We start from the raw sequence: 22,776 nt of genomic DNA, 5'->3' as shown, positions 1-22,776 counted from the left end.
ATAGGGAATCTTCAATATATTGGTATTCACTGCTCTACAACAGGCCCCAGACAGCATGATGATTATTGCCCTAAACGGATTTCTGACTAAGATCCTATACACACTCTGTGGAAAACAGACCAAATCATTTTTTCTTTCTAGTGGGCTCTACTGAAATTGAGTCAGATTCAGTCCCATGGTTACATATTAGTAAGAGGCTAAGCTGGCTCTGCCCCTGACAAGCTGATTCTTAACAGGCTGGGTCAGATAAGGAAGAGGTGGGTGAAGCAGTAAAATTGACAGAATGGGCGGAGTTGCTGAGCTGGGTTGGGAGAACTTGCAAATGAGTTTTCATGCTCATGTATATCCTTCCCTTTTCTCTTCCACTCACAGGGCCTATTAGGCTTACTGAAGCCCTAGACTTGTAGGGATGACTGCAGCATTGCTTTCAGGTGTTGAGAGAAAAGTCAGGATCAGGTCTTTGATATGGCTTTGCAATTCAAACTTACTTAATACATTTGAGGGATGTTGGGGATCCAGGTTGTGTGTATGTTTCTCTCCATAACACCTGATTGCCCTTGAAGGTAAATCTTCAAAATGAGTTGTTCTGTCACAGGGTGTGTGAATTCTTTCAGGTCCTCTACAGAGGCCCAACGATCATTCCTCCATAGAGTCCAGGAGGAACTTCACATGTGCAGTAACTCACAGATGTCCTCCTCAAGGGACTCATGATTGTGTGTTTGGAGGTGCCTAGCAGCTACTGCTGCAATTTGCAAAAGAGCCTTTGAACACCTCAGCCTACATGGCAGACTCTCCAGAGGCTTTCTTATGGGGAATTTCACTTTGTTATATCTGATAATGCCTTGAGACAGTCTTGCTGATCCTACTGTACGGTGGCAGGTCCTGTCCCAGCTGGAAATAAAAAGCTGAGTAAGTTTCCTGGAACATTTCAAAACTTCAATAATGGGTTAAGGTTTAACACGAAAATTAGGCTGAAGTCTGGGGCAAAGGATTCTTACTTTATATATAAGGCCAAGATTTGCATTTGTGGCTAGAGATTTTGAGTGCCTCTGTTGTGAGATCCCGTGAAGAGGGCCTGGTTTGCAGAAAGCACTGGGCATCCACCTTCAGAATATCAGTTCCCTTTAGGGTTCCCCCAATTGGTCACCCAAAAATTGAGCACCCCAAATCATTGATTACTTGGGGAGATATAGGCCAAACTTTATTTGCCCATCCCCACTTCAGAGAACAGCCTTCTAAGTCTTTGCACACCCTGACTTGTGTTGGAGTTTAACAGTTCCTTAGGAATGCTGTGAACCACACATGAAATCCAAATTTAACTCAGCCATTAGGAGGCATAAAATTGGTATATGTGAATTACACTGAAAACACAACTCACTTTTCTGAAAAGCAGGCCAGAAACTAACCTGACTCCTGAAGGGATACTGTCAAGAGGAAAATTAAAATTTTGCCTGAAAATTGTGTGCCAGCTACAGTTACAAAATTACTAGAACTAAAATCAGCCCTCTGTTTTTTTCAGTTTCATTTGCATACTTGTTAGCACTTTATATATAGTCAGTGTCACTCTTTCCCTATATAGTCCAGTATATGGATCTGTACGGGCAGTGCCTTGCAACCCCGTGGAGTCCTATTGACTACTTGTGAGTGAAGGGGTGCCCAGCACAGAACCAATTGCCTGATCAGAGCCCAAGCTTGTTTGCCTGTTGCAGAGAAGACACAAACGTCAACAGAAGAACAAAAAAGACCTTCCAGCACATCGTTTTTAATGTGTTAAATGAGTTGCTGCATTTTTTCTATATATGTATAATTTTTTCAAAAATGTAGTTGGTAGCATCCCTTTTAAGTATTTAATAAAGTAAATATTTTTTCAAGTATAAAGTAAAGGTATGTGATTAGCAATCTATAGGTTAAAATCATGTGAAAGGTTTAATGGGCCCATAGAAAGAACAACAAGCCATTAAAGAGACAAATTGCCTGAATTATGGTCCTCTGATATCAACTGCTCTGCAATAGTGATATTGTCTGAATATCAAGTTGGTTGTACACTGTAAGCAAAGGCATATGTCATACAAGTTAGATTAAACTGAATAGTGTTTAGCTGTAAAATTAACATTATTCTCTCCCAGTAATACTCTGATTTTTCTGGCTGCTTTTCAATATTATGGTAGAACTACAGATTCCACAACCCAAAACACATGCCAGTGATTTATCAAGTGATTAAACTACACTTTAAATATAATACTCTTTTCCCTAGGAACTAAAGAAAGAAAAGTTTTACAACCTTGGATATGGCCCAATTAATCAGCACTGTACTGATTTTCCAATAATATCCTAAATTAAGATTTATTTTCTTGGTTTGCATGAGACTCCTAAATTGTTGCATTTATAAAATGGGCTGTGTTTGCCTCTTTCAAGAAAGCTTATTAAGTTGATAATTGCATTGCCTTATTGGAAGATTATTTTCCTCATATTACATTAAGAAAAAATATGTATCTTCAACTTCCACCCTTACTCAGTTTAATGTGGCTAATTTCTACATGATAAATTTCACAACATTTGAGTTAATTTTGCATCTGAGCCTCTTCTTTGGGGTCTGGCTGCATTTGTGAAAGATACCAGAGTCTTCAGCCTGAATGTCAGAGGTCATGCAAACTTAGGTCTCAATTCAGAAAAATCAGGTCTCATTCAGAAAAGTGTTGCTATTCCCAATACAGCCCAAGCACATACTTAACTTTAAGCATGCGCTGAAGTCCTAAGTGAATGGGACTTAAACAGGTGGTTAAAAGTTAAGCATGTGCTTAAGTGTACTTCTGACTAGCAATAGATTTAAACATGTATTTGAGTCCTAATTAAGACCCAACATTGGGAAATCTGTGGGACTCTTATAGATTTTTGGCGGGCTGTGTAGTTAAGTCTAAATGGCTGGCCCTCCACAATATCAACAACTATCCTGGATTTCCCAGAAAGCTGACGCCAAAGCCTACATAAGTAGAGGAAGAGAGAGGAAATTTAACAACACAGTGAAAATAGATTCAATTGGCAACTGGATTAAACAGGGCAACTGGATTTTAGGGGCAGTTCCTCTCCCCCTTCAAGGACTACTTGTGATATAATTTTGCAAGTGCCATTCTCCAAACAGAATTCACATTTGATCTGAAGAAGTGGTCATGCTCATTTGCATATAGTGCCTTTCATCCTGAAGATCCCAAAGCTCTGGGAAGCGAGAACTGTGTTCTGGCTTATCTTGCATGGGAATTTAATGGGGAAAGATGATGTAGGGAGGTCTTTCCTTCTTATGTAGCTACACAAAGGGAAAATAGGATCATGGGTTGAGATTTTTAAAGTCCACTAGGGGATTTAGCAACACAGACTCCTATAGGTGAATCACTGAATCAGCTTTGAGAGTTTCAACTTTAGTGCCGATTCTCCCTGTGGCAATTGCTGCTTCTCTGCATGCATGGAGGCATTGTGTGTGCCTCTTTTTTCCAAAGCAGGGGTGGGGTGGGTCCGGATAATCAGGAATAAGAGCCACTGAGATAAGTCAGGTGGGTTACCCAGGTTGTTAGCCTATTGAGTGTATTTTTTACTTTCCTGATAACACACCCAGCCCTATGTGGTGTTTAGATGTTGCTTGTAATTATTAGAATTGGGAGCACTGGCTGTTAGGAGTCTGAAAGAACAGGTTTCAGAGTAGCAGCCGTGTTAGTCTGTATTCACAAAAAAAACAGGAAACAGGAAGGAGGGGGGAGGAGTTGAGAGGTTGGGAGAAAGCTACAGAGGGTGCAGCAGCAGCTTGGTGAAGAGGTTTCCACTTTGAAAATAAAGTCCTGTTGAAGCTTACTAGTACCTTGACTGGTTGATACAACACCCGAGTCCTTTGGAGATCAGTGGAATAACTTATCTGAACTGGGCTCAATTGCTGCGTAAATTGTACTGCTGCAAACAAATGGTGACGTGTGTGTGTGTGATTTTTAGTTGCATTCATGGCAGCAGGCACCAGGAAATGGAAGCAAAGGGAAATATATGCATGAACATAAGCATTTACATTTGATCTTCTTTTTGTTTTGTTTTCTCAGGAAAATAAAGGAAAGTTTAGAGTGCTTCCCTGTCAGACTCAATAACCTCATCCATACGCTCACACAAATGTTAGCCACAGGCTTTGCCAAGTCTACAGCTTCACAGAATGTTCCTCAGGAATCCAACCTGCTGGATGCAGAGAGGTCAATTGCCCGAGCAACCATTTTAGGATTCAGCAAAAAGCCTGACTCTGTATGTATTTTGCTCTCCACTTGCCCTCCTTTCGCTTGATCTTCAACTACTCTTCCTTTAGCTTACAAGCTCTCCTGCCTCAGTTATATAAAATGTGCTTATGCCACAATGAAAGGATCATAGAATGAGCAGCAGTGCCATAAACAATGAGATTCTGGAGGGAAATAAAACCAGGCAGAGAGCTATTAGCAGGGAGCCGTTAAGGAGAACAGTTCCTGCCCTATAGTGAAAAATAAATCAAGAGCTAATTATAGCACCCATAAGGAAAGCACAGCACAAAATTAGGAAGCCTGATAGAACCTGCTGTACACTGCTTGAATGGAGCATTATTAGTTTTCGCAGTCAGTGGTGATATTTCAGTGTTTGAACTGCATCCCATCCAGATAAGTTCCTTTTTATACAGCTACGCCTATAAATTACAAATTGCATTTTCAGGCACATGTAGCTACATTACAGAAAAGTTTTTCTTTGTTGAAATTTCCCTGTAGTTCTGCATGTGCCTTTTTGGCATCAGCCTCTCTCTAATCATTTGTTTTTTCCTCAATGCAGCTATATTTAGTCCAGGTGGTGCAAACCTGCCAGCTGGTCACGTTTGTGGAAAAATCATTTGAACAATTTTCAAAACTTCACAGCCATCTACAGAAGCAATTTCCATCACACGCCCTCCCAGAGTAAGACAGCACATTAGTCCTCATTATTCTGCTGTTAAATGGTTCTTGCTAAGTAAGCAAAAATGTGAAGAATATGTGGTTGTTATATTTGCTAGCAACACAAATTCGGCCTATAAGGCACTCAAATCTTTCACGTCTGTCATAGGATCTAGGGGAAATTGATCATAGTCTGTTGTGGCAGCCTAACTTTGCTATATTCTAGTTGTCCACAGCCACCTGTGATGTATACTTTTTTCATCCATTGTTTTCAGGGCAGATTTATTTCTGGGAGTGGGATGATTTAGCAACAAATGGCTGAGCCTTTCTCTTTGGAGAATGCGTGTGCATGGAAGAGGAGAAGGGGGGTTAGGGCCTGATCCTTTTTTTTCCTTAAGTGAAAGGCAGAACTGTCATTGACTTCATTGGGGGCATGATTGGGCCTTAAGTAAATTAAACCTGATTTAAGTCATTCAGTTTTTCACTAGATGAGAATGTAATTTGCCTGCATAGACTTTCACAACCAGCTGGTCTGCAGAGATAGCCAGTGTTCCTCTGTACAGCTGCAAACTACAACTCAATGTGTTGTAATCTGGCTTGCCTTTTAAAAGCTAGTGGCAGCTTTTCACTGAGCTCTGGAATTGGGCACAGCCTGTTCAAAGTAAGGATCTGACCAGCAGGCTCTCAAAAGTCTGTCCAAGTGTCATTTCACTGTGTTGAATGGCTGGCTGGCTCTCTACTCATCTGAAGCTTTCAGGTGTCTCCTGAGAGGATAAACAGGGTTATACCAGAAAAAGAAGAATGTAAATGAGTCATTGTTAAATGCCTGGAGTGGTGATGAGAAACTTAATACAATCAAATTGAAACATCCACTGTTGTAAATCATGTAGATGAGAGGATGCAAAGCATAATATTAGTTTAACAATCTTATTTTAATATTAGTAATCCATATCTCAAAACCTTCACATGCAATTTAGCTCAGGTAGCTCTTCTGAGACGCACAATACATTCCCTCATTTTGAGAGAGAAATAGTCCTTCCAGTTCAAGGTTAATGTAATCCAATAAGGTGCACTGTTAGAAAGCTAACCTTCTGTCTGATTGAGCCATGCTTTGGAATTTACTGATTTAAATGTAGCTTTTATAACACACTTAAGTGAAAAAATATTTAAAACATTAGGTATCTTCAACAGCTGTAAAGTTTGAAGATGGCACAGGACCCACAATGTAGAAAAATACTAGAGAAATTATTTTTTAATTATTAAACCAAAGTAAAATTAATGTTAATAAAATCCAATCAAAGAGCATTATTATTTATTATTATTATTATGTTTTCATATACGACTTGTTTTATGGTAGCACCTCCAGACCACAGTAGGGATCAGGGACCCATTGTGATAGGCCCTGTACAAACACCCAATACAAGACACAACCTTTTCTGAAGAGCTTACAATCTAAATAGACAGAAGAGATGGGGTTTGGAGGCAAGGGAGGAAGCAAAACTATACTGATGAGAGGCTGCTAGATTTCTTTAATACTTTTTTGTCATTCATTATTATTAGAAATAGTAGTATTTTATTATAGTAGGCCTAGAGCCAAAAGCTGACATCAGTGCTCGGTACTATATAAGCACAAAGACAGTCTTTTCCTTGAAGCACTTAGCACCAGACTTTTAAAGGAATATAAGCATCTAAAGATGCCTATAGGTGCTTATTAGGTGCCCTAAATGCCTTTAAAAATCTGGCCTTTACAATGAAATAAACAGACAAAGGGTGGGATGGGAAGAGAGACACAAAGCTGAAGCATCTTGACCGAGGTCACGCAAGAAGTCATTAACAGAACAAGTAATAGAACATCTGTCTCAGGAGTCAACCTCTAGTGCCCTATCCTCTGGACCACAGTCCCTATCCTTAAATAAAAATAATAATTAAAACAAAATCTTAAAGGTGTCTTGCTATTCTTATGTGCCATAGAGTAAATAATATAATATTTTTTCAGGAGAAATAAAATGTCTACATGTTCTCTGTTTCAGGTTTCCCCACTGGTGGCATTTACCTTTCACAGATCTTGAACACAAAAGAATGAAAGACTTAAATCTCTATGTGAAGCAGTTATTGAATGGATTCAACAACCTGTCTAATGTACGTGATCGTTTTCCATATAATAGCTTATATTGTTTTTAGCAGCTTTCTGCCAAACAGATCCCAAAACTTTCTACAGCCCATATAAAATGACAACTCCAGACACTGCTGTGCCCATTTCTGAGGTGGAACAATTATAGCATTTAACAGGACTAACCACCCACAGGCAACAAAGAGATTGGAAAAATAATTTATTAGAGCTGGCTGGCAATTTTTTTGACAGAATATGTTTTCCATCAAAAATGGTGATTCAGGGAAACCAAATCTTTTTAGATTGATTTCAACAATTTCCTAATTTCAGAATTATTTTTTGGGGAAAAAAAGTTTTGAAATTATGAAAACATCCAATTTCAACATTTTCTAAACAAAAGGTTCTGTTTTTTGGTTCAAAATGACTTTTCATTTAGAATTTTAAGTTAAGTAATAGTAAACAAAAAAAAGAATTTTAAAAGGTCAAAATCAAAACAGAATGTTTCAAAACTATCAAAATGAAACACTGAAATTACCTACCTGAAATATTTTTCTGATTTTAGGGTCACAACATTTTTGAGATTTTTGACTTTTCATCTGATTTGGGATGGACATTTTTTTAAATCTTGAAAATTTTTGCTGGACAGGAAATTTAATTTTTTAAATTTCTAAATTTGCTGGACAGCACAATAATTTATGAAGCTGTGACCACACCGTAGAAATGTAAGAGGAAAGGGAAATTAGCCAGGTGAAATAACAATCAGAGCTTGTTTTCTTTTTAATAATAATGCATAATCCTGGATTGAAGATCAGCAGTCGATAGGAAATGTCAGTAGATTTCCAAAGACAGCAAACATCCACATGATAAAGCAACACTCAAACTTGGAGAGGAGACTTCAGATTCCAGGCCGGTTTAGTCCTTGGCCTCTCTACTGAGATTGCCAGTAAAAATTCTGAGTTTTTGGGTTAGATTTTATGTGCTGTGTAGACCCTGCCCTACAATGAAGTGGGACTAAGACCGCCAGTTTTTCACGAGCTCTTTTTGATCATTAGTGATCGTAGGCTGTTTCAGGCTAGTGACTTAGAAGTGAAAGGCTCTGTGTCTTAATTGTGCTCTAGGCCTGCCTCCAGTAGACTGGCTTTCATTTGGGCTAGGCACTACAGTGCAGAAACTATAATCTGGTCTACACTAGGGAAATTAAACTGGTAGAAGCCCCTTGAATATTTGCAGAGATGATCTGTACCTGCCAAGAGTGGGGGGGGGGGAAGGGCAGAGTGAGGGCAGAAGCTTCAGCAGATGTCAGTGTGCATGCTTAGTACAAGCCAAGCAGCTGCATGTCCTCCCCCACAAACATATCACCTCTGAATATTTGTAAAATCCTTTGTGTCTGCACACAAAAAAACCCCTAGAAATGGGCTAATGGCCAGTTAGAACACATTGCTGCTCATCTTGTTTAATAATTCATCTAATCCTCCCATTACCATCCCACAGAGCACTAGTGGCCTTGAGTCTGCTCCCAGACTGCTGGGAGCTGAGTGAGAATTGCGGGGGTAGGTACCCAGAGGACACTGTAAATTAAACTGTTTAGAACCGTGCTCTTGTGGATAGAGGGAAAAACTTAAACCACTCCAACATGGGTAGTGTGGATGTACAATACAACCAGTTCATTTACCAATGGCTCAATTAATACAGAGTTCAGTTCCAGTGCAGACAAGAACTGTTAGCCAAGGACATGAGAGTTTAGGGACAACTATTAAAATGATGACAGAGAAACTAATCTTTTACAGTAGAATATGTGCTGTAGTTAATGGTGTACAAGACTCAGTGGGCCATATTAATAGAAGGAATAATAGGTGGATAGTTTTCATCTGTAAAATGTTACTGTATGCTGTACATTGTCTTCCTACCCATTATGTATCTAACTAGTAATTCTAGCGATCATCTTTATATAGTCACTGGCATTCCAAAATCACTGAATTTTGTGATGTTTTACTTTAATGTAGCTCTCCTGCCAGGGGATGTTAGATAGTCTTAACATACTGACATATTTAAATCAAGGAGACTGGTTCAGTGGGTCATTTTCTTTATACTAATGGCTGAGAGATCCTTGTTTTTTAAATAGTGTCAACTTTCCCTTTCCCCATAGTGGACATTTGGTTAAGTTCCAAGCAGAAAGTATTCGTTAGGAGATTTTCTTGATAAAAAAATTATTGTATTTACCTGCTTCTTTCTGTCTTCTCATCTCAGACAACTTTCTAGTCAAATCTGTCCTTTTTCTCATGCGACTAGAAAGCATAGTCTAAGCCATATCTAATGATAGTTCTCTGTTCAAGAGTTACTTGTACTTGTACTATGCATTAGTAAAAATGGGTAGTAATAAATAATTAAGGAGTTTGTGAAGAATAAATGTTTGGTGTGTCTTGAAAGTGCAGATACCTATAGAATGAAACCCTTTGTCTTTTACATCTATTGACCTGATAATGTTTGTCCTGCTGAATTGTGTTTCAGCCAAGTTGAGGCCTAGGGTATGGGCTCAGGCTGTGGAAACTCAAAAAGTGGAAGAGATTTTAATTATAAATACCTCTGTCTACCATTTCTAAACTGATTATCCTGATTGCATAGACATAAATTGTTACCTTGTGCAACTATGAAAACTCTTGTTCTGCTTTTGCAGGAGGTACTGCAAACTCAGACTTATCATTATGTAGCTAAAAATTCTAGAATTAAAGAGAATTGGACTACACTCCGATTTCTCACTGACTTATGTGAGTGCATGCTTTTCAGACCAAACTAAGTGCTTATTACTGAAACAGTGTTATGTTTAAGACTGGCCTTTTCTGTTAAATGATTTAACATGGCGGGGGGAGGAAATTTCTACCTTATTGTTTGTATTGTGATTCTGATGGAGTCAAACCCTTATTTAAAACATTTAAAATACCAATACCAATATATTTTAAGGAATAGAAAATTTAAATTATCCACACATACCAATGTCCATATACAGTATATTCACATTCTGTGACAGGGTTTATAAACCCCTTCTTTTGAAGGGGTTAAGGAGCAGTTGTTGCCCAGGTGATTGCACCCCCGCTCCCTACACCTGCAGAGCCTGATCAGACTGGAAGAGGAGTTTAAAAGGGAGCCAGACAGTTCAGATGGGAGGGCAAAGATACCTACCCTGAGAGCTCCTGAGCAAGGGTGCCACAGAAGCCCTCACTGCCATGAAGGGGTTAGCATCTGAGCCCAGCTGGGCTGAAGGTTCAAATTGTTGTTTGTTTTGTGTTGTTTTGCTGTCTTATGTTAGACTTTGAGCATTTGAGAAGAGGTGAATGGTAGGAAATGACCCAGTGAGGCAGCCTCAAGGAGCTCTAGGGCACTTGATATTGTTGTCTCTCATAAGACCCTGGCCTGGAGCCAGGTGGAGTGAGGGGGCATAGGCTCCCCTACCAACCATGCTTGTTGAAAAAGGACATAAACCTCCCTCCCACCCCTCTTCTCCACAGTAAGGAGAGGACGGAGGTGCTGAGAGCCTTGTGGAGAGGGCTGGCCACCTGCAGGAGTCCACAGGTGGGCTGAAGACCCATGGGACTCTATATAATTTCCCTAGAATTCCTTCCTCTGGAAGGAAGTGAACTAATTTGATGACCCAGCTGGAGGATCGAGTCATCACTTAAAGGCAGGTCAGGTCATCATAGTATTGGAGTAGATGCCAGTGGGAGGCACTGGACATAGGAAAGTGATCTAGCCACTAGGGGATGCCACTGGTAAATATTGTAATTTTGCACCAATTATATCATGGTTGGTTGGTTAGTTGCATGTATTGGGGCAATAATCATGGATAAACATGAGAACATGTTCAGAAATATTTGGACTCTTGCAGTTTTGTCTCATTAAATGACAACAGCCAAGTGGTGTCTTATGGTGGGAGAACAATCCAGAAACTAGTTGAAACATCAAGACACAATAAATTGAAGGTTTGAAACATGGGAACAACAAAATTACACATTATCTCAGTGTAAATAAAATCTGTGACATTCACAGACAGCCTTTTTTTTTATGCCCACTACTAACTCTAGCTGAGTGATAGGCTAAATGGAGATTTCAGGTCCATAACAACCCAAAAGCCATAATATATAAAATAAATTAGCGCTATCACAGTTGCTCATCATTTTAATGCTGTAGGAGTCTGTCCACTCCCTAAGGAGTCAAAACCAAATTAAGGTACTATTAATTGAGTCAGCTCTTGGATCCTGTGTCAAGCAGCAACATGTCAGTTGTTGACTAAGGTGATTTTTTTTGAGTAGTTTGAAGGAGAAGTTGCAGCTGGCCCTGGCATACAAAAAGCTTAACTTCAATTATGGAACTGAATATAAAGTAATGTTAATTTATCAGCCCTCAATATTTTGTATAAATAGGAAACTAGCAATCTATGTATCTGAATGTGTATGAGGGGTTGCTGTTTAGAATTCATCAACTTACTCAGCTGGGCATGGATTATTTTCTCATCTCTTCTTGTTTAAAAAATGTGTGGTGTTCGTTTTGGTTTCAATATATTGGATTTACAGTGTGCTTATGCAGCTCACGGATTTTAGATGTCCATTCCTATCCTACCAAAATGCATGTGCTTAATTAAACATACCTGAATTGTCCCACTGAGTTCATGCATAAAGGTTTTTGGCTTGTTTGGGGGGGGGGGGGTTGGGTTTTTGAAAATTTCATGGAAAGCTCAATTAGCAAAACTACACTACCTTAAAGGTGGGAAGGTGACGTTTATTGTATTTTTTCCTGGGTGCAATTGTTTTTACTTATCCACAAGATACTTCTAAAAACATTGGGCCAAATTCAGTATTAGTGTAAGCACATAAAAGTCCATGGATGTCATTGAAATTTTACTGCTAACTTCAGATGTGATTCTAGCACATTGAAACATACAGGATCTGATTTTCATCTATACTGAAGTCCTTTTACACCACTATGTCAGTGTAAAGAAGCTTTAAAATGGGTGTAAATTGAAATGGCTGTAAATTACATAAGTACACACTTTAAGACCTTAGTATAAATGAGAATCAGGCAATAATTTTGCACCTTTTGCTAGTCTAACTAATGCTTTGCAAAAAAGTAATTAAGGTTGAAAAGGGACATATCTGTATTTTAAATTTTTTTCACATCTTTCTTTTATTTGAGCAAAGAAATCCCTCATAAATATGGCGGAAGGTTGTATAATCTCCAGGGCCAAATTCTCCCCTCATGTACATAGTGGTGTAAGTCCAAAATAACCAGTGATGTCACTGGAGCTATTCTGGATTTACACCAATGCAAGTGAAATCAGAAAATGGCTCCAGTGTTCATTTCATGGGGTCGCTCTAATGTGATGGAAATAATGAGGGTCTGAAGTATGTGGCTCCCTTGAATTTTCACTTTTCATGTACACACTGCAATCAAGCAGAGCCAAAATGCTCAGGGCTCGCAATCTCCTATCTTCCCCTATCATTTCCTGAAGATGTCATAGATTCAGCAGGGTCAGCTTTTTCTGATTTATTTCTTTCCTGCTGTTTCTCTGGCCTGTTGAACTATAACAGAAGCATGGGAGTTCTCTGACTCCAGACCTACTCTAAAACGAGTAGAGAAGATAGGCAGACAGCTGAAAAAACAGATCAGGCTGATTCTTTTTCTACTGGAATTATTGCTGTCTAGAAATCTGACTATGATTAATTTATTTGCCCAAGTATTAAGGTAATTTTTGCTTAGGCTCCTGTAGAGATGCCTGGCCAAAGTCTGCTGTGTTACACTAATGTAAGTTCAGAATATATACACCAAGGTCAGTAGAATTAGGAGTTCTAGATTTGTACTAGCGTACCTGAAAGCAGAAATTTGGTCCTTTCAATTTTAACAGCTGAGCATATTGATGAATTCTGAACAGAGAGACACCTACAGCTCAGGTACTTAGATTCCCCTAATAGAATATTTGACCTTTTGATTCAACCGGGTGAACATCAACCATTAAACTTTACAGATTATATTTTTATTAGATAAAAATAAGACCAATGATGGGAACTTTGCCTAAAATTCCTAATACAGGCATTGCTTTAAGGGACTTAAACTAAAATTACTGACCTGGGGAGAACATTTCTCTCTGTGAAAGTAGTTCAATGTTCATGGTCAATTCACTCCTTGGCTTATGCTGAAATTGACAACATAGGGTCAGTTACTGCCACTCATGGTGGTGTGTCTTTGTAACATGGATACCTGTTCACTTGGAAATGTACTGAGGCCACCAAAACCATTTGACCAGCACCAAACACTTCTAATCATTAGCAGTTAATCCTTAATGGAATGCAGGCACTCAACCATTTAGAAAACATACAATTTGTGTTCATTTAATGTGTGCTGTCTCAGGCTCTAATACATCAGTCTGTCCACATTCAGCAAAGCACTTAAGCAAATGCTTACGTCCCATTGGCATTGACTGCAATTGGACTTAAGCACAAGCCTAAAGTTAAACATGTGTTTGTCTTTTGCTGAATAGGGATGAACCTAAGCATGTGTTTAAATTATTCGGTGAACTGGCGTCTAAATGAGCATGTCCTGTACTATGCAGACGTACTCCCGATACTTAAGATCCCAGCCTCCACATAGTTTGCCGAGCAGTTGCTGTCTCTCAAGCAGTTATGGACTGGATGCCTATTATAACAAACACTTTGAAGATCTTTTCCTTGGCCTTGGCAGTGTTTTCACGTGTCCTATGTGGGCTGGCCAATCTGCCCTTTGGTCCTGGGCTGTCTGAGGCACTTTTTTTTTCCCTTTCACTTGCCAACACTAACCTATCTTGTCTCCCTATTTGTATTGTTACCATGCTGGGTAAGTCATTGTTCTCAATCTCTCTCTCTCTCTCTCTCTCTCTCTCTCTCTCTCTCTCTCACACACACACACACACACACACACACACACACACACACACACACACACAGCAAAATTCATGCCTTGAAATCAATAATGAGGCATCAGGGATGTACGGTGTCCATTATGTGTATGCCTGTCATGAGATTTTGCACCATTTGGCTTGTGCTCTTAAATGACGCTGCAGGTACTGGTGAAAATAAGAACTTGCAGTTATGGTAACCTGAAATAACCCTCTGCTCTTCCCTCTCAGTACTCTCCCTGTGTCACCAATATAAATCTACCTATCTAGTGTTGAAAGAGCAAGCAAGAGGAAGTAGAAAGACAGGAAGCTCAGTAAAGAATTTTTATTTCCCTTTCAAATGTGTTAAAATATTCTTCCTTCTGCCTCCTCATACTTGTCCTCTCGAGTTTATGAAGGTAGGATGACTACTTACATTTATCTGCTTTCTTTTCATACTATTAAATAAGGGCTGAGCTGCCAAAAATATACTCCTTCAAATGCTGAGTCTCCCTTCACTTGCCTATAGAGACTTGTGCTGAAAAAGCAAATAAGGGTCCCATAAAGAATAATCCTATCATTTAATAAATGTTCAAGATGACACTACTACCTGAAGCAGTGTATGTGTTCACATGTGAGATATCCCTAGAAGATTAAAGTTACCTTGTATTTATCAACACTCAGCGTTATCTGGAGTACTGGCCCTTTCTTGCTAATCACTTCTTCTCCTATTTGAATCAAGGAAAAGTGACATTTTTAGAAGCATTTTGGAGGTTTTATTTTTCAAACAGCAAAATAAAAAATAAAAAGCAGAAACAAATGTCAAAATAAATCCAAATTGTTAAATCATATCTGAATGCTGAGCATATGTTCCTTTTTCTTCTGTCTGCTAATCCTAGATGTTAATTGCTCTAGGAGCTACATTTATCATAAAGCTCCTCTTTTTCGGTTTTTGTCTCTTGCTGCATTTTGTCAAACTGAAGCAGGACATGCTGTTGATAAGAGACATCTTATTTCTCTTAGGCCTATAAAATGCTGATGACATTTGAATGCTGGAATCTGAAAAGGCTCTTGTGCAGCATCCAGTTTGTTATAGTGTCAATCCCGGTAACACTGATATAAATGTGGTTAGTCTAACCACATTAAAGCATGGACAATCTGACATGCTGCTTTATGAAAAAGCTAATAAAATGCAATTACTGTCCAGCTTTGATTCAGAACTCTTATAAGTGTTCATTTTGAAATTCACATTTTTATTGCACTGCACAATATTTGAGACCAGGGGATTTGGTTTATTACTTTACTGCTCTAAAACTGAATTCAAATACCTTTTACATCTGTTTACTAGAGCACCGTGGGTCAGTTAACACAAATAAAATCTCTATTCTAGCACAAGAGGTAAGGCCTCTTTAAACAATGTGGTGAAAAATGATCCTCTTCTTCCTATTTGCATGTCTGAGCTCTGTCAGAAAGTTAACTCTTTATTAGTCTTGTTAGAATGGGAGGGTACAGAGAGCCAACAGAAGACGTTTGCCCCACTTAAGTTATGTGTTACCACAGGCCGTACACTGGTCCACTGAATGAGGTGAATTTCACCCTGCGTGCAGGGGACCAATGCAAGACCTTCTGCACTACTTCCTCTTCACTGAAGGGCTGTACAGGGGGTGGGGATGAAATATTTTGCAGCATATTTACCAACTAGAAACACTAATCTGAGACCACGTTTTGGCCTTGCTGTTGTGAGGCATGCTGACTGGAAGAAGCAAAGACATAGTGTCCCTGAGTCATCCAGCTAGTACAGGGCAGGATGGCTCATGGGGCCAAGGTACAACTCCCTCAGGTGTGCTTCTTTCCTGCTTCCCCAAAAAGGGGCAGCATGCACCCTTGTTAGTGTCTGCTGTCAAACCCAGTTTTTACACAGATGGTCGGGGCTGTGATTACACCCCACTCAGGTGTGCATCTGGATTCATAGAGCAACATCCAAGGGAGTACTAGGGCCCTATCCTGCCATGCGGCCCTGCAATGAGAGGGAAGAGGCTGCCCTTTCCTGCTTATTCCTCTAGTGCATGTGCAAGAGACAAACCAGACCGTTGCCCTTCGGGGCCAGTTTTGGAAAATGGAGCACATCCCCCACCCATTCACAGCATGTAATATTTCTGTTGTTTTTTTTTTATTTGATTTCAGAATGAGCACATCCTCAGCTTTTTCCTCGATGGGTCCAAAACCGACTGGCCAGAAGAATCTGCACTTATTAGCCTAGGCATGTAAATTATTAATTTTGATCACTTTAAGGTCTTGGTAACATTGAATGCTGCAATGCAGAGGTGGGTCTAACTGAACCCATTGGCAAACGTGTTTTTTGTTTGTTAATGTGAGTATAATAACCAGTAAGTAATTCAGTTCACTTTTTATTTCCTGACTCGTAGAAATTAATACAAATATTTTAATACAATCTGCAGCCCCAATTGGCTTTGACATCCCCTCCCCTACTAGTTGTATTATTTCTAGCTATACTTACATCATAATTAAAGCAAATATATATTTATACTTGAAACAAACTAGGCCAGGAACCTTTTTTTTCTTAAAACCCCTCTTCATATAACAATCTTAAGAAAGAGGATTTGAGGTATAACAAAGTTTCATGCATGTGTTGAGACAGGGAAAGAACAATGTATGCTAGCAATGACCTGTCAATGAGGGTATTTCACTATGAGTGGGGCATGTAAATAACAGAACATGTGGTTAATCTTGCCTAAATATGCATTACTTATAGAAATAGCACTATTATATTCTGTTCCTCAGTAATTAATAATGCTCTGCACATTGTTTCCTTAACATGTCTAAATTCTTAACCATCTCCCTCTTCTGTCCTGAAGCCCCACCAATGAGCTATCTTGTTGGCTTTGTTGTTACCTAATGCTTACTCTTGCATATTAGCTCATCTTCTGCAGTCAACTTTGGGGGTGGGGGAAATAAAACCTAATGCTGAAGGCCATGGTTCTACTCTGATTGCACCAAAACAGTTCAGCTTTGCTGTATATTCCAAGCGATAAGAAAGCTCCAGCTATCCACATTTCATAACTGAGTGGCTGTTAACAATGCCACATTCCTTCCAGTCCAATGTGCTTGTTCCTCTTCTTTATAGACTGAGCCCCTGCTCCTTGGCTATACTACTCTAGTGACACAAAGCAACTCTAATTCTGGTTTAACCAGCCACTGGAGGATTCCCCTTGTGTAGAGAGATCCTGTGGTAGTGTAGAATTGCTATAGTGGCTCCTACTGCCCCTCTCCCTGCAGCACAAGAGCCGTGGCCAAGACCTCTCTATACCCCATCAATTCCCTTAGGGCCATTGGAAATTGGTTATGGTTGCTCTGATGATACCCAGATGACCCAGGATTGGGAAGATGCAAAGCACTGACAAGAGAAGAGTTTTGTTGCAAAAATTCAAGCCAAACCTTTAATACATCTTGTAGCCTGGGTTCATGGGCTATGTCCTATAGCTCTCTATGGCTTCTTTTACTATAGTATCTAAGTACCTCTCAGTCTTAAATTTATTTATCTTCCACACCCCTGAGAGATCAGGAACTACTGTTAACCCCCTTTTACAGATGAGGGACTGAGACACTGATGTCACATGATGAGTCTGCAGAAGAGAGGGAATTGAACCCAGTGGACCATCCATATAACTATTATATAGCCAATGGTACACTGGTTAAAGAAGAAAACCTTTCACTCTGTGAACTGGACCATCATTTATTTTCTGAGAATTTAGTGAGCTACCAAGCTATCATATCGATAACCCAACCTGTTGGTTAACTCTTTATATTTTTATGGTGATGTGGGGACTTTGTAAGACTAGCCAGAGGGAGGGGGATACAGCAGATGTACAAGTTAAGATCAATAGGCCTTGAATAATCAGAGATAGGGATGTAGGAAGCCATTTGCCTGCAGGGGAACTTGGCTTTCAAAAGTTTGAGAAATGCTTTAAATAAGCAAGGCATCTGTGTCTTACAGAAATATTCATCTCCAGTTACCCTAGAAAACATAAAACACTAATTGTTAAAGATTTTGAGAGTAAGACAATCACATAGATTTTTCAGATTGAAGTAGTTAATGCCCTTTCTCTTTGTTCTAATGTCCAAATCCTGAGGTCTTTACATGGCTACGGAGAGGTATTTCCCCCTGGTTTCACATTATTTTTGTTTGTATCTCAGTAGCAGTCATAGATGAGGGCTCCATTATGCTTGTCACTGTACCAGCACAGAACACAAAAAAGGCCCTAAATTGCATAAAGAGCGTAGCCACCTCCAGAGCACTGTTCCCTCAACTTCCTTTGGAAAGTGGGAAATGATGTGTGTTGAGTCTAGGAGCCCCCTGTCAGCCCCCTTCAATTCTATAGGAGTCGAAGGGGGCAGGCAGTTCCTGAAAGATGTAATACTAGAGGCTCAATATAATGCTATTCCAATGCAGAGGAAAGATAAGAAGAGTCACAGGAGATTAGGGTGGCTGTACAAGGAGCTTTTTAGCTATCTAAAACCTAAAAGGGATACATACAGGAAATGGAAGGACTTGCAGGTCAGTAAGGATGTATACATGGGAAGAGCACAAGTATGTAGGGACAAAGTCACGAAAGCCAAGGCAAGGAATGAGTTACAACTGACAAGAAGTGTTAGAGACAACAAGCAGGGGTTCTACAAATATGTCAGTCAAAAGTGAAAGATCAGGGATGGCATGTGCCCATTGCTCAGTGGAGAAGATGAGCCAGTAACAGAAGATAAGAAGGCACAACTGCTCAGTGCCTACTTTGCTTCACTCTTCATACAAAAAAAAACATGACCAGAGAAGTTATTATAGAAAATAAAGGGAAATAAATGCAGATCAGGATAAGTAAAGAACACAGCAGAGTTCTTTGAACTAATTTGAATGAATCAAGTCAGCAGGGCCTGTTGCCATTTACCCTAGAGTTCTGAAGAAATCTCAGAGCCGTTGGTGATATTTGCAAGCTTATGGATGATAGGCGAGGTACTGGAAGACTGGAGAAGGGCTAATGTAGCGCCCATCTTTAAAAGGGGGGGTGGGGGGAAGGAGGAGGCGGGGAACTATAGACCAGTCAGTTTGACCTCGATACTGGGAAGCTACTAGAGCAATGTATAAAACATTCCATTTGCAAATACCTGGAGGATAAAGCGGTGGTTACTGAGAGCCAGCATGGATTTACCAAGAACAGATCATGCTAAACCAGCTTGATTTCCTTCTTTGACAAGGTAACTGGTTTGCTGGAGAGGGGGAATGCAGTGGACATAATATACTTGGACTTTAGCAAGACTTTAGACACGATCCCACATGACATTCTAATAAGTAAGCTAGAGAAATACAGGTTCGGTAGAACTACCATTAAGTGAATGCATAATTGGTTAAACAACTGGAACCAGAGTAGCTATTAATGGAATGATGACGGATTGGAAGGAGGTCTCAAGTGGGGTTCCACAGGGATCTCTTCTGTGTCTTGTGTTGTTTAGCATCTTTATTAATGACCTGGATGTAGAAATAGAGAGCATGCTGATCAAATTTGTAGGTGACACAAATCTAGGGAGGACTGCAAATACTTTGGACGATAAAATTAAAATTCAAAGGAGGCTGGATAGCTACAACAAATCCTGCATCTTGGTGGGGGTGGGGGGTAGACTAGATAACCATGGTGGTCCGTGCTAACCCTATGGTTCTATAATTCTATGGGGACAGGAACAATGTGTTGCCCTGTGTGGCCCTGGGTTCCCATAGAAACCCTGGGATCTTCCTGGCTTGAAGATGGGCCTTAAGCATATTCTCAAGAAGTGAAGCCCATCCCTTTAGTGGAGTGATGGTGCAGAAGGCAGGGAATTCTGTGTGTGGAGACACCTTCCCTCTTCCCTTCCCCTGCCCAGAGGTTTTACTCCTTTTTTCTATATATGGGATGATTCAGGCCTCCATTTTTACTGTCTCTCTGTTCTGGCAAAACTCCACTTGGCTTTAATAAGAGTTTTGCCTGAGTAGGAACTTGGTGATTTGTCCTTCAGCCCTGTCTCTTAGTTAGAAAGAATACCTCATAACAAGCAGATTATGAATTTTGATTGACATCATCCTTCACTTACATCACTTTAATTTTCAAAGATTGTAGGTAATTACACTTATTAAAGAGAGTACAATAAAAATTAAAATGTATGAATTTATACTGTGCTCCTAGCAATGAAGAGATTAAAACTCAGTGCCAAATTTACTTTGTCATGAATACAGATGCAGTATTCCCACTGGGATGCATTCTGAAATATACTCAATATTGTATGCAACCTGGTACTCTTAGCCTACTATGGGGGGAACAGGTATACAAAATGATTTTGCCTAAGGTGTTTCATGATGACCAAAAAAAATGTTATTTTGTGGAAAAATAGCCATCAAAACAATTTTGATATTCAGTGATGATGATTATTTTTCTGTTACTGAATAACATCTACTGAAAATATTAAAATTCCAGACCATTCAACTATACACTGTGAAGAAATGAAATGGTTGCTGTCATTTCTAATGGTTCACATATAGGACAGGTCTGTGTTGGTACAATTAGGTGATGTCAGTAGAGTTGTGCCCATTTATACCAGCAGAGAAATAGGCCCTATCTCCTTTTAAAACAAAAGCCAGGCTCATTGAAGGGGGGAGATGTGCATTACACCTCCCTGTGCAGGCTTTACTCTCAGTGCCTAGTGTGTGAGTCACCCCTAGAGAGACCAGACTGTTGTACTAATCCTTGTGATACATGACAACTCCCTCTGCTGCACTTGCTTATATGTGCTTCTTGTTGTGTTCCTAGTATTTCATCTTTTGCAGGCCATCAATATTTCATGATGTCTTACGAGACCAAATCTAGGAAAGAGATTGTTAGGAGCTAATCTTTCAACAGTTGATAACAGGAGGATTATAATTCTCTACCAAACTGTCAGTAGAGCAGTTGGTCATTTATGCAGTATTCTACCCCAATCCACTCAAACTGAACTGGTTCCATCAGCCTTTGATGGTAAATCATTAAAACAGGTCTTGAGAGGAAAGGTGTGAGACAAATCAAGGGATGTAGAAGATAGAATAAGATTTACTTACCTTCAAGGTGTGCTGAGAAGCTTGTTTAGTTAGGGTTTATACAGCACTTTGCAATCCTTCGACGCATAAAAGCAAAGCATTCTTCCAGGGTAGTTTCCCTCAAGGAGATTTGATCAATTTCTATGCATCTATTGCCTTAATTTCTTAATTTCTCATACAACATGGCAACTACAGTGCATGGTTTGTTTAAAAATGATGATTCCAGAAACATTGGAGAGCATAAAGTAGGGCTGTAATTTGCTTTAAAAAATGGCCATCCAAATAAATAAGGGGAACACAAACCTGGCAACACTGCAAATCATTCAGCCTGAAGTTGCAATTAATTTCCAAATAAATTAGCTGGCTTAGTTTGTAATCATCAAAAATAAATAAACCCACAGCTGACTCAAGCCTTACCCTGGAGTCCCAAAGAAGGAGCATCCACAAGTCATGTTAAAAGAACTTGTGAACTCTATTTAGCCCGGGGGCCATGCTTCGGGCACTCATGGGAGCTTTTCCGTTGACTTCAGTGAGCGTCAGATCAATCCTTAGAAGTCAAATCTTGATTCGATTGAAGTCAATGGGAGTTCTGACTGTGTCTTCCATTAGACAAATGTTTGGCCCTTGTTTATAAGAGAGAACAGACAGAGAACATCACCTTTTAACAATGTAGAGCGCTTGCATGCGGGTCCACCAGCTGTTCCTTATCCAGATTAGGCATCAGAGCAGGTGTGCTGCTCAGATAATGCTGCCTGCTTCTTGTTTACAATGTCACCTGAAAGTGAGAATAGGCGTTCACATGCCACTGTTGTAGCTGGCATCACAAGATATTTACATGCCAGATGCACTAAAGATTCATATGTTCCTTAATGCTTCAACCACTATTCCAGAGGACATGAATCCATGCTGATGACAATCCAAAACAGTGCGGAACAACGCATATTCATTTTTATCAACTGAGTCAGATGCCACCAGCAGAAGGTTAATTTTCTTTTTTGGTGGTTTAGACTCTGTAGTTTCCGCATCAGAATGTTTCTCTTTTAAGTCTTCTGAAAGCATTCTCCACTCCTCACCTCTCTCAGATTTTGGAAGGCACTTCAGATTCTTAAAACTTGGGCCAAGTGCTGTAGCTATCTTTAGCAATTTCACATTGGTATCTTCTTTGCATTTTGTTAAATTTGCAGTGAAAGTGTTCTTAAAACAAATAAGTGCTGGGTCATCATCCAAGACTGCTATAACATGAACTATATGGCAGAATGATGGTAAAACAGAGCAGGAGACATACAATTTTCCCCCAAGGAGTTCAGTCACAAATAAAATTAATGCATTATTTTTTAATGAGTGTTATCAACATGAAAACATGTCTTCTGAAAAAGTGGATGAAGCATGAAGAGGCATATGAATCTTTAGCGCATCTGGCACATAAATATCTTGCGACACCAGCTACAACAGTGCCATGTGAATGCCTGATCTCACTTTCAGGTGACATTGTAATAAGAAGTGGGCAGCATTATCTCTGGTAAATGTAAAGAAACTTGTTTCTCTTTGCGATTGGCTAAACAAAAAGCAGGACTGAGTGGACTTGTAGGCTCTAAAGTTTTACATTGTTTTGTTTTTGAGTTCAGTTATGTACCAAAAAATCCCTACATTTATAGGGACGTTAAATGTACTTTAAATCATGCACTTTCATGATAAAAAGATTGCACTACAATACTTGTATGAGGTGAATTGAAAAATACTATTT

At 39.6% G+C, this 22,776-nt stretch overlaps 1 protein-coding gene across 1 annotated transcript in view; it reads left to right on the top strand.

Moving 5' to 3' along the window:
* The window catches only part of PIK3C2G (phosphatidylinositol-4-phosphate 3-kinase catalytic subunit type 2 gamma), a 305,063-nt gene that overhangs the window by 239,362 nt on the left and 42,925 nt on the right, over positions 1-22,776 (top strand). The window contains exons 26-29 of the mRNA XM_043516861.1: positions 4,077-4,269; positions 4,819-4,940; positions 6,947-7,055; positions 16,109-16,184. Coding sequence (XP_043372796.1) covers positions 4,077-4,269; positions 4,819-4,940; positions 6,947-7,055; positions 16,109-16,184 — 500 coding nt within the window. The remainder of the gene's footprint in view (positions 1-4,076; positions 4,270-4,818; positions 4,941-6,946; positions 7,056-16,108; positions 16,185-22,776) is intronic.

The sequence above is a fragment of the Dermochelys coriacea genome, chromosome 1 (genome assembly GCF_009764565.3).
Source record: "Dermochelys coriacea isolate rDerCor1 chromosome 1, rDerCor1.pri.v4, whole genome shotgun sequence".
In the NCBI taxonomy this organism is placed as follows: domain Eukaryota; kingdom Metazoa; phylum Chordata; order Testudines; family Dermochelyidae; genus Dermochelys; species Dermochelys coriacea.
This window is presented reverse-complemented; position numbering and strand designations above follow the sequence as displayed.